General features: G+C 39.5%; 1 protein-coding gene across 2 annotated transcripts in view; it reads left to right on the forward strand.

Annotated features, from left to right (window-relative positions):
• The first annotated feature begins 2,914 nt into the window (after window positions 1–2,914).
• The window catches only part of PRKCI (protein kinase C iota), a 71,820-nt gene continuing 61,766 nt past the window's right edge, over window positions 2,915–12,968 (forward strand). The window contains exon 1 of one of the 2 annotated variants that reach the window (XM_077763666.1): window positions 2,915–3,086. In XM_077763666.1, the coding sequence (XP_077619792.1) occupies window positions 2,986–3,086 (101 nt within the window). In that variant the 5' untranslated portion in view covers window positions 2,915–2,985. Of the gene's footprint in view, window positions 3,087–6,990; window positions 7,057–12,968 lie in introns of those variants that run through there. The other variant, XM_077763667.1, reaches the window with a different exon arrangement.

Consider the following 12,968-nt stretch of genomic DNA (forward strand, 5'->3'; position numbering starts at 1 on the left):
AAGAGCAGCAAGCTTACCCAAAGCTGAGGGTATTAGTAAGCACTATTTTAAGAACAACAGAAAGAAAATGGGCTGTGGGAGACTTGTTCACAGAGTCTGCCATTGACCTCACATTTTATATCATTTGATCCTCAGTTGAGGAAGAGGTCTCAGAAATCCAGGAGCAGGATTTATTAGACGACGTAAAGAACATGGCAAACAAATTTTCAGATTTGATCCTGACTGCAGGCCACACTGGTGAGGCTAACTGAGACTGAACTTAAAGGTCAACCTCTTCTGATTATTCTTATTAGAACAGCTCAATCTGTATAAAGGAAGTTAAACTTTCCTAAAGATGATTCATGTGATGCCAGGTTCCTTTTAAACCTTTTTACAGAGTTCTGTGTTCTCCAAGCTAAATTGATGGCTCAATAATTGCCAGGGTTTTTTTTGTTGTTGTTGTTATTGTTGTTGTTACTAAAAATAACATGATTTCTGTGACCTGATCACCCTATATGCATAATTCTTTGTGCCTTCCATCTGTTTTAATTGTACCACATTGACTTTAAAAGATCAATGTCAGAGCACTTCCAGAATGGAAACACAAGGAGCTCCCTATATATTCTCCCCAGTGACACAGGCATAACTGAAGACAATCATAAATAAAAAATGACCATTGGCTCAGACCATGGAGCAATTTATGCCCCAGGGCATTGTCAGAAGTACTGGGGCAATCATTCGCCAATTAGTAGAGGCTCACAGTTAGGAGTAATATCAATAAAGACAAACCAGCCAAAGTCTTTGATAGGGTGATGTGGGATAGTCAGAGAGAGCCTGCTAAAACCACTGTCATCCCCAGGGGAGGGAGAAGGAGTCAGGGTGACAGTGTGCACGCCGAGCACTGAGGAGACATCAGAGCCTCCTGCACACTGTGGGGGACATAGGCTCTACTGAACTAGTCTGGCCAAGTCACTAAACAAATGGACAAGCGAACAACAACCATGACAACAAGCCCTGGAGCCAGTCTGGATCAGTCTCCAGAGTTGCTAAAATGGAAATGTAAATACAGTAGTGAGACATACAGATAGGCGAGGGGACCCAGGCACATAGAAACTGCCATTGAGAGGACAAAGACATTGGACTTAGCAGACCAAGACTTCAAAACAGCTATTATAATTATGTTCAAAGAGCTAAAGGAAACAGTTCCTATGAGTACAGCTTCAAAATTCCTCAACAAAATACTAGCAAACTGAATGGAGCAACCTATAGAAAGGATTATATGTCATAACCAGTTGAGATTTGTCCTAGGAATGCAAAGTTGGCCTATGTCCAAAAATCTGTTAATGTAACATACCGTATCAATAGAATAAAGGATTAAAAAAAAACATGATTATATTATCTCAATAGATAGAGAAGCGGCACTAAACAAACCCCAAACTATTTTTTTTTTACGATTTTATTTTTTAAGCAATCTCTACACCCAACATGGGGATTGAACTTACAAACACGAGATCCAGAGCTGAATGCTCCAGGACTGAGCCGCCCAGGCGCCACTTGATAGGAATTTTTATGAAGAGTTTATAATCCAATTTTGTTTTATAGTTTATTTATTTTTGATACAGAGACAGAGCACGAGTGGGGGAGGGGCAGAGAGGGAGAGAGACACAATCTGAAATAGGCTCCAGGCTCTGAGCTGTCAGCACAGAGCCCCACCCGGGGCTCCAACCCAGGAACCATGACATCATGACCTGAGCCAGAGTCTGGACGCCTAACCGACTGAGCCACCCAGGCACCCCTATAATCCAAGTTTGTAGCAGTCGAAGGACATCATGCAGACTACGTGGCACACCTAACTCTGATGAATTAATCCTCCAACCCTATTTTATCATAGTAAAGAAAGTTATTACCCTGACTATCCCAACCTTTTCAGCATGTGTGGGTCCCCGGACTTACGCAGGAGCTGGATTTATGCTACCTGTAATTGCAATATGACACAGCCAAGATCAGTGGAAGGTCAGAGACTAGTCTGCAAGGACGGATTCTTTATATTTTAATCTTTGGTGAGCCAGTGTTAATAGAAAAAAAAACATGCCGATGGATGCATTGGATAAATATCGTGAAACTGTTCTTTGCAGTGGCAATATACAAGGGATATGGGGGCTGCAAAGGAAGAAACGTCGGCCTTCCATTATACCTTCTAGATGAGTTGCCTCCTTCCTTCATTATCACATTTGTTACATATGTTACTAAATTCTTTCCCTTAAAGAGCCTGTGCTGAGTCGGTAACCAATGTTCCCAAAAAAGGCACTGTATGATTGAGATGATATATGCAATTGGAAGGGAAAATTCATCAGAGAACAAAGTGTAGATCGTGACGAAGCCCAGTCATTCCCAGTGACCTCAGATAACCAAGCTGGATTCAGGGTTTCCTATACTCCCGGGGGCGTGCAAGCCGGTGACAGACTCAGTCGGCCAGAAGGGGAGGATGGTTTCCTACACAGCGATCCGCCAGTCCCGGTATCCCACCGGGACTCCAAATCCCAGAAACCCGCAGGGCGAGTCTACCCCAGTCCCTCGTCGGCTGACCGTGGACGCGACCAAGTTAGGACACCGTGGGGAGATGGCGCAGTGTTTGTCACCTACTGTTTTCCCAGTAGGAAGAGGACTTTATACGGAGACCTTTGGCATTCTCTCAGCCACAGCTTCCACGAAAGGCCCTCTCCCGGCCTATTTGAGGTGATAGGCAGCGTCTCGCGTCCCCTCTCTCCCTTTTCCTAGCCCCCGTAAGAATGGTTCAGCCGGGCGTTGCGGCTCCTTGAGTTGGATCGATGGTTGCGCCCGCCCTCCCCCGGAATGTGGGCCTTTGGAGCAAGCGAGGTGGGAGGGGCCCCGGCGGGGAGGGGTGCTGGGCCCGGGCGGCGGGAGGAGNGGCAGCGGAGTCCCCCTGGGCGCCCGGCGCGCACCGCGCAGCCTCGGCCTCCGGCGTTGAGGCGGGGGAGTAAAGAGATGCCGACCCAGAGGGACAGCAGTACCATGGCTCACCCGATCGCAGGCGGCGGCAGCGGGGACCATTCTCACCAGGTCCGGGTAAAAGCCTACTATCGCGGGTGAGTCTCCCAGGGTAGGAGTGGGAGGGGAGAGGAAAGGCCCGCTCGACTTGGACTGGAGGAGGGGAGGGTGAGGGGCTGGAGATGTTGTGGGCGGATTGGTCTGGGCGGGCGACTCTGGGGACTCGGGGTGGGTGACCAAGCGATCGGGGGAGGAGCATGGGGCGCTAGGTTGGGGCACCCCGTGGTGTGTTGTAGGGCGCCCGGGAGTCGCGCGGCTGTTGGTCAAGATTAGGGTCCCAGGGAGGAGCCTTGGAAGAGAGTAGGTCCACCTGGTGGGTTCGAGAGAGACTCGCCTGCTAAGAGATTTACAAGGACTTTACGTCATTAAGTCTGAATGTGTTGGGGTTGAGAGTTGATTACGACTGATGCCTTAGTTAATTAACTGAGTTTGCTATAGGCTTAAACGGCAGGACTTCAGTATGCCAGCCCTTTTGGTTACCAGGCCCAAAGGCTCTGGTTCTCTAAGTCAGGTTTATCTTCATCGCCTAGAAGAGTTTATGAAGTGTATCCGGATGCCAGTGTATTAAACATAGGCGTTATTATTTAAGAGTAAAGTGGATGCGTTTTCAGGGACGTGCATTAGGTACTTATATGTCGCCAAGATTAGGTTATATGTGTGTAAATTAAAAATTTGTGAACGCTTCTTTGTCAGTGTTTCTTTAAGGACCATTTGATAGAGGGAGATACTGCAAAGAGAGAAATAGGACGAACCGAGTTTTGAAATCTGTGATTTTTAGTCATATTTTTACCTAAGTTATAATTCCCGTGCTTAACAGAAATAATCCAGTCCTAATATCGTTGTATTAAATCAGATTTTCTAATCAGTGCCCTGAAGTATTCCCTGTCCCTTGAATTGAGTCTTGGTTTGAAATTTGAAAGAATTCTATTTAGGAGCATTAGAAAGGTGAAATGTTAGTGTAGGCATGAAGTTTTGAAACTAAGGGTTAACAGAATACCCGATGGCTTGGGCCTGTCTTACTGCTTGTTCAAGTAGAAGTAAATTGCTTTAAAAAAAAAACAAAAAACAAAACTCAAGCACTAGGAGGTTAAAACTGCAGTGCATACTTTTACATTCCTGAGAGGATCAGTGAAGATAGCAAACTTTCAAAATGCCTCTCTTGTTTTGATTTCAAGGGAAGTAGAAGCCCTGAAATGTCTTACTGATTTGATGTAACAACTTGCTGGTTTGCCTGCTGCCATGTAGCCTCTGACCTCGTTTATTAGCTTGACTGTCTTCAGCAGTAGTTTACAAGAATTATTTTGGACAGTACCAGTGTCTTCATTTTAAAACAATACCAAGAAGTGTGTGTATTTTTTTTTTTTTTTTAAGTTTGTAGTGGTCACAAGAGCTGTTTTGACTTGAGTATGGTCAGCTATGAACTTTGCACTGTAGGGGAGAAAAGCTTTGCTTCCTTTACCTTTAATTTGATAGATGAGATAGTTCACTTTCCATATTATAAAGTAGACAGACCATGACTTGTTAGGTACAGAGAGTAAAATATGTAGTATGTGTTTCTTTTTTTTAAGGCGTCTGATTATTGACAGTTGAAAAACCTAAAAGTGAGCATACTTAGGTGGTGGGAATGTGCACACTCTGTAGATCTATAAAATTAAAAGTGTCTTCCATCCCGTCCTTCCAACTTTCAGAGGTATACTGTTGAGAGTTTATTTCTGTTCTCCTGGCGGTTGTCTTTTTTATTTTAAAAAGTTATACTTCTATTTAGTGATTTAGCTTTAGATAGTACCTATTGATTCCTTTCTCTGAAAGATAAGAAATTGGGTGACTATTACCTTTTGCTTGCCTTTTTCCTGTTTGATACTTCTCAATTTTTAATTGTTAAACTATTATTTTTAGTTTTCTGGTTTACCTTTATGACTTTAAATAATATAAATTCTTGTCTTAAATTTAGACAGTTTCCAATGATTTTAACAATGAAGAGGAAGAAATTAGTGCTTCTTCCTTTATTTCCCCATTTTTATTGGCTTGACAAATGTAAATAAGCCTAGTTAGTATATTAGAATCATTGTAAACTACTTTGGAAAGAAATCAAAGTCTGCTATATTTTAGGAATTTAGGCATCATTTTTTCTTGGCTTATTGTTACAGTTGTTTTTATAAAAGAGAATAAGGACATATAACTCTTTTACTGCCTGAATAAAATGTTTCCAAGACATTCAAGTAACGTTTTGTTGTTTAAAACCTATGAATTTTTGCTAAGTAATGAAAGAATCAAGCCCTTGCCCTTTAGTGCTTTTTATTCACTGAAAGCTTTCTAATAGTGCCTTCATTTCAAGCCTTATTTAAAGACAACATCGGCACTCTCTAAATTGTACCAATTTCTGTCCCCTGAAATTAAATCTGTTAAGATTATAAGTTTATTAACAATAGTCTAAACTGGTGGTTATGATATTACATAGTCAGCTGCTCATTACTACAGATGAAACTAAAATGAGTCACCAACAAGGATAGCTAATAAACAAGTTGGCTAACTAGAACACCTACCTGCTTCTTAAATAGAAAATCCTTTCCTTTATACCAAGAAATGTAAGGACAATCTGCGTTTGAAAAAGTTTCTTTTCCTTCAAATCTTATGAAAGGCCATTATCAGAAAGCTTTCTCCTTATCCCCTTCTAACAGTATTTCTTTCCAGTGAACGCTGAATTTTCGAATAGCCAGAATTTTTTAGTGAATAACTTGTCTTCTTTCAGAGATAGGTGTAGTGCTCTCATTCACTAAACTTTGCTCCTCGTGCAAATGTGGTGTCTCCCTAGATATCACAGACATTTAATTGGACTTCTTCTACTTTTTAAGCAGGAGATTAATAGCATTAAGACTCTGATTATATTGGAGACCACCTAAGAGTGGCTCTGTGACGGCCTATATACCCTTTTTTCCTTGACACAGGAGCCTGTCAGTAAGTGGCCTTCCTTCCTTCAATCATTAGCTAGTAGTGTTAGGAGGAAGAGAAACAGGTTTTGTTGGTTAGTGATAGATTGCTGTTGTATGTGCTTATCCTTATATTAAAGTTACTTGATATTATGGGATAGAGTTTAACAAGGAAATATCTAGACTGCTCATTTCTTTACATCATAGATGTATGGAAAGTTCTGCAAAAAGGTTGTAAAAATGCTTTTTAAACCACTGCCATTGAACAGTTATAATAATCTAAAGGAGTCTTTCTGTGAACATCTACAAATAGAGATTATTAACTACTTGTATATTTGGAATGTATAGCTGGTTCAGTGAAGAAGTATGCAGGATTTTTCTGTGAACAAGTCTTGGCAAGACTTGTTTTTAAAAGTATTGCAAAATAATTTTAGCAATATAAAGTACATCACTCTAATGTTCTAAGGAAATACAACTAGTCTGTTGAGTTGGAAGTTGGGGGAATGTGAGGTACCGGTCCTGGAGCTTCTGGCCTGGCACCTAACCACAGGACAACTGATCTGTAGTTTTATCAGAGAAAGAGAAAGGACTTGGTGGCCTAGTGCCAGAAACCAAAACAGCTCTCTCAGAAATCTGAATCAGGTAACGAAGAGATAAATAGCTTGTTAGCAGTGAACACTGGAACTGAAGAGTTAAGTGGGAGGTTAGTGGGGCCAAGACCAACCATGTACAAACGGCAGGTCTGAGAACACAGAGAAGGAAGCAGCTGCTTGTGGAGAATCCTTCCTGGATTCTAACGTGAAAGCTTTCTTTCTTGCTTTTTTTTAATGTTTTATTTATTTCTAGGTGAGAGAGAGAGAGGGAGAGACAGCGTGAGCAGGGGAGGGTCAGAGAGAGAGGGACTCACAGACTGAAACAGGCTCCAGGCTCTGAGCTGGCAGTCAGCACAGAGCCCGACGCGGGGCTCGAACCCACGAACCGCGAGATCATGACCTAAGCGAAAGTGGGACGCTTAACCGACTAAGCCACCCAGGCGCCCCCGTGAAAGCTTTCTAATACAACTCCCAACCCTCTTATTAAGGTAACTTGAGTGTTTGTTGTTTTACGGCTGAAATGAGCATAATTAAAACCTGAATTTTTAAAATTCCAGTCTTGCTTAGGATTTCACGTATTACCTGAAGTGTGTTTAAACTCACTTTGATAAATATTGTTGAACACCTACTGCCTACTAGAAAGCAGGCACGTGATACTAGGGTGGGCACAGCGGAGGTAGAGCTGGAGAATAGATGGCTCTGCCCTTGAAGACCTGAGAGACTTATAGGAGGAAAGACCTAGAAGAATTAATAAAGGAGTGTGTATGTGTTTATGTGTAAGGTACTTGCAGGGATGGATATTGGGAAAGTGTTTGGGGTAAAGGTAAACCTTCCTAGAGGACGACATATTTGAGGCTTTTAAAAGATAAAGAGGTTTGGCTGGTGGATGAAGATGTTGGGGGTGGGGGTCATTCCAGGCATTGCACAGCTGTGTGATATGTTTGGGGAATTCAGATCAGTTTAGTTGTTAGTGCCATGGTCCTTCCTTATTAGGACATGAAGTGTGAAGCGGGCACTGATAAGAAGTGAGGCTAAGAAGGCTCACGGCGCTACTCATGAAGATTCTTGAATATCATACATGGGGCTTTGGACTTTTTCTCATTGACGAGGGTTTTAAGTAAGAGGTATACATACTGAGATTTTCATTTTAGAAAGGTCACTTTGGGAACCAGTATGGGTGATGAATTAGCAATGGATGAAGACTGATTTGGAGGCTTTGGAAGTAGTCCAGGTGAGAGATTCAGGGGAGGAGAAGAGGATATGGATTGAATGGCAGTTTTAGGCGGTATAGAATCAATATGAATTACAGATCGATTGCCTGTGGGGAAGAGAGAGGGAATCTGACAACTCTTAGGTTTCTTATTTGAGAAAGACGAGGGAATATAGAAGGAAGAGATTAGTGACAGGAGGTAACTCATTTCCTGGAACAAGTAACTGAAATCTTAGTTCTTCATACTTTGGGGACATCCAGGTAGAAATGTGCAGCATTAACTGAACAGTCATTTGTTGTGTGCCTGCTGTATGTCCCAAGCCCTGTACGTGACAGCTAACCTACATAGGAATGTGGCTGAGAATGATGACGACAAAAACTAAAATGCCGCTAGTGACCAAATGCCGATGACAAAGACCATGCACTGAAACTAAAATTTAAAGACACAGTTGTACCTAAAATGGAAAGTTCCCCTTGTAGCTTCTCACCCGCACTTCCTAATGGTAGCCATTACTAACAGTTTGGGATATTCTACATTGTATTAATATATCTCTAAGTATAGATACAGATACACACATACCCTTTTATTTTTCAAGTAAACAGGTTCATATTTCTACACACATTTTTGCAACTTGATTTTTTTTTTTCATTCACGATCATCTTTCCATGGTCGGATAGACAGGGATAAGTAGATACATACATAGAGAGTGATCTGCTTACTTTTTATAATTGACGTATGGTGTTCTATAGTATTGACACACCATAATTTAATCTTCTTTCCTAATTGATAAGCACAAAAAGTTGCTTTCATTAAATCACTATTTCAAACTATGCTGAGGGAACATAATTATATTTAATATATATTCTTGCAAACATGGTCCAAAATTTGCCTGTTTTAAAACTTGATACTGTCTGTCTTCCAAACACTCACCAATTTACATTCCCGACAATAAGTACAATGAAGTGTTTTCCTTTTTTTCCCATTGTACAATATTGGTCTTTAAAAATTTTCCCAGTAGAGGGGCGCCCGGGTGGCTTAGTCGGTTAGGCGTCCGACTTTCGCTCAGGTCATGATCTCGCCGTTCGTGGGTTCGAGCCCCGCGTCGGGCTCTGTGCTGACTGCCAGCTCAGAGCCTGGAGCCTGTTTCAGTCTGTGACTCCCTCTCTCTCTGACCCTCCCCTGCTCACGCTGTCTCTCTCTCCTAGAAATAAATAAAACATTAAAAAAAAAATAAAAAAAATTTTCCCAATAGAATAGGCAACAAATGTTAACTTTTTTATACAGCTTTTTATATATTACTGATCATTTGTATTTCCTCTCCGGGTTGTTTGTTCATATCTTTTTCCCAGTTTTCCTCTTGGGTTCTTTCTCTTTTTCCTATGAATTTATTTGAAGGGACATTGACATGTTGTCTGTTAAAAAGGTACCTGCATTGCTCTAAACTGTTGCTTGTCTAGAGTTTTTCATTTTTCTTTAATCAAATCTGTCCTTGATACAATTTGTTTATGGCTCCTGTGTTCTCTTAGGTAAATGTGTTTCTCATCCAAAAATACTCTATTTTTGTATCTATTATGCAGCTTTTCCAGTGGTTATCAATAAATCTGATAATTGGCAGTTTTAATTATTTGTGGTGTACTGATACAAGTTAATTTTCTAAGATGTATTCTAATATTGCTATTGAATAGGTTCTTTCACCACTTATTTGAAGGACAACTTCGTTCTGTACTAAATTTCTCAGATGAACATAAGTACTTTCTATTCTGTTTCATTGATTTTGGGGGAGGAATCTGTTTTTGCGTTGGTTTAATTATCATGATTAATTCTGATAATATGTTATAGAAAGGTCATTTCATTAATTTTCTATATCCAGATTTTCTTGGCTATTCTTATACATTTATTTTATCTTCTTTTTTTTTTTTAATGTTTTATTTATTTCTAGGAGAGAGAGAGAGAGACAGCGTGAGCAGGGGAGGGTCAGAGAGAGAGGGAGTCACAGACTGAAACAGGCTCCAGGCTCCGAGCTGGCAGTCAGCACAGAGCCCGACGCGGGGCCCGAACCCACGAACCGCGAGATCATGACCTAAGCGAAAGTCGGACGCTTAACCGACTAAGCCACCCAGGCGCCCCACATTTATTTTATCTTCTTGATGAGTTTTTGAAAGTTTTGTAGGTTTCAAAAAAAAAATCGTATTGTTATTTTGATTTGGAATTGCATTGAATTTATAGATTAATGTGAGAACTGATAGTTTTATAATAGTGAGGCTGGCCTTATAAGTATGTGGAATAATACCTATTTATTGTTTTTTTTTTTACATGTTTTTCGGTAAGGTTCCTGTCCCTTAGATTTTGCACATTTCCCATTAAATTGATTCTTAAATGCTTTATAATTTTGTTGCTTTTGTGAATGGGATCTTTTATTCTCGTAGGCTTATTTTATACCATCTATTTTTGAATATTTAATTGGAACTGGTCACGTTATTCTAATAATTTCTTAGTTCACTTTATTAGAATTTATAGCTAGAGAATGTCATGTCATCTGCAAATAACAATTGTGCCTCTTCTTTACTGTATATCTTCTTTTTCTTGTTTTCTTAAGTTTATTTATTTTTGGGAGAGAGAGAGAATGCACACGAGTGAGGAAGGGGTAGAGAGAGAGAATCCCAGGCAGGCTCCATGCTCAGTGCAGAGCCCCAGGTGGGGCCTGATCTCACAATGGACTGTGAAATCATGACCTGAGCCGAGATCAAAGAGTCGGATGCTTAATCGACTCAGCCACCCAGGTGCCCGTTTTCTTATCTTAACCATTGGCTAGGTTTTCCAGTATTGAATTTTAGCAGTGAACTTTTATCTTAAAATATTATCAATAATTAGAAAAATTTCACAAATTATCTTCAAGGATACCCAGTCTCCTTTTGTCCCTTTTAAGTATGCTAAAGAGCATAGAAACTAACTTTGATAATGGACTCAGTTGTGTCAAGAACTCTGATAAGTGTTTTGCCCTTATTTGTATTCACAACAATATTCAGAGGCAGGTATCATCCGCTGCATCATATGGATGGTAACATTGAGGCTTAGTAAGCCACCATACAAAACTGAGTCTTACCCTTCAGAAAAATTTCTCTTTCTCCTTTTTACTATATTGATGGGGCTTTTAAAAATCACCTTTTTGTGCTATTGTCAAATTCATATCTCACAGTTCTTTTTGAGCCAATTTTCTGTCTTCTTGATCATTAAAAAAATATGCCTTTCTTTATGCCTTTCAATGAATAACAATTACTTTGAGGAATGATACTATGATTTGTATGAATATTCTCTTTCCCAGAATCTTTAGCCCAGTGATTTTACCATTATTGGATAATTCTGCCTAAATTTCTTGTATCAGTGATTACAAATAAAACTTTTTTCTGTTTATACTACATTTAATTTTGGAGAAAAAGCTTATTTTGAGATAGCAGAAGGACTGAACTGGTGGTTCTTTTTTCTGGTTTATTTTTAAAAGCAATTAGTCCTAAGGAAAAACTTTAGATTGTATATTTTAGAACATAGGAACATAATGAATGCTTAAAGCAGTTTATCTTCTGAGGCCCAGTAGCAAAATTAAAACTGCCTTTTTTTTTCCTTTTTAAAAAATTCAGCTAAAACTATATCTAAATTTTCCATTTTCGGAATCTTTGTGGTGAAGCAGAATATATTCTGTCAAAGACCAGTGGTAAGATAATTTATGCTAACACTGAAGTTAAAACCAGAGGAAAAAAATCTTTCATGCATAATTTGTTTTATACCTTTACAATGTAATTACTTTATTTTACAGCTCATTTTTAGCTTTAGTGCTATAATAAGAATCTGGTGTTTGTTGAGGGTCCGAACATGGTGCTTTCTCAATTACTTTGAGAAGTGTTTATATAAAACTCCCTTAAACGTTTTAGTTCCTGGAACTTAAGGAGTGCCCGTTGATAAAGAATGATTCCTTCCTCGAGTCTCTTTAGGATGTTTGTACTTATGTTTTCTTAAGGATCATGCAGATGTTTAAAAAAATGTTTGTTCTGATAAATGCTTTTTAGTCCTTGAAAAACAAGATTTCTTAAAAATCCCTGTTGTATACAGACATGCTTCTATATGTGTTAATTGTAATTCCGTGTGGACCTAAGAAAGTTGTATTTCAGTGGTGTCCAATATTAATTTTTTTCCTTTGCATTCAAAAAAGATGTCATCCTTGTTCTTTGCTAGAGGAATTCTCTGGGAACCTTCCTTCTCTTCTGACTTAGTTTTAAAATACATTCTCCTAATCCTTATATCACTTATACTAGTAACCTTGAGGGTATTTTGAAAGAAAAGTTGCTGTAAGGTAAGCGTTCTCTAATAATGTTGTTAGGAGAAGGAAATAATTTGTATTTTTAAAATAAAATTTTAACATATTTAAAACATTTTATTTTTAAAAAGTCATTTTAAATCTGTTGTATATTTTAAGGGTATGTTGGTGGCTCAGTCAGTTAAGCATGTGACTCTAGGTCTTGGCTCAGATCATGATCTCACAGCTTGTGAGATCAAGCCCCATGTCAGGTTCTGGGCTGATAGCACAGAGACTGCTTGGGATTCTCTTTCTCCCTCTCTTTCTGCCCCTCCTCTACTCGCTTGTGTTCTCTCTCTGAAATAAACTTCAAAAAATTGCTCTCTATTTTATTTTATTTTATTTTATTTTAATTTTTTTTTAATGTTTTATTTATTTCTAGGAGAGAGAGAGACAGCGTGACCAGGGGAGGGTCAGAGAGAGAGGGAGTCACAGACTGAAACAGGCTCCAGGCTCTGAGCTGGCAGTCAGCACAGAGCCCGACGCGGGGCTCGAACCCACAAACCGCGAGATCATGACCTAAGCGAAAGTCGGACGCTTAACCGACTAAGCCACCCAGGCGCCCCTCTATTTTATTTTTTTATTAGAAAGTAAATTTTATAATAAAATCACACCTTTATGTGGTAGAGAAATTAATGATAATCTATACCATTCAGATAGGTCAGTACAAAGTACATATTCTTTCCATCTGTAGTCTCTCCTCAATTCTCAGTTACACTACCTAGAGTTAACTACTTTTAAAATTTTGTTTTGTTTTATTATATCTTTTGATAGATATGAAAGATGAGAAATTTAGTACTACTTCATCGCCATTTCTTCTGCCTATGTTTAGTTCTTCTAA

Source organism: Crocuta crocuta, unplaced genomic scaffold (genome assembly GCF_008692635.1).
Source record: "Crocuta crocuta isolate KB4526 unplaced genomic scaffold, BGI_CrCroc_1.0 scaffold433, whole genome shotgun sequence".
Taxonomy (NCBI): Eukaryota; Metazoa; Chordata; class Mammalia; order Carnivora; family Hyaenidae; genus Crocuta; species Crocuta crocuta.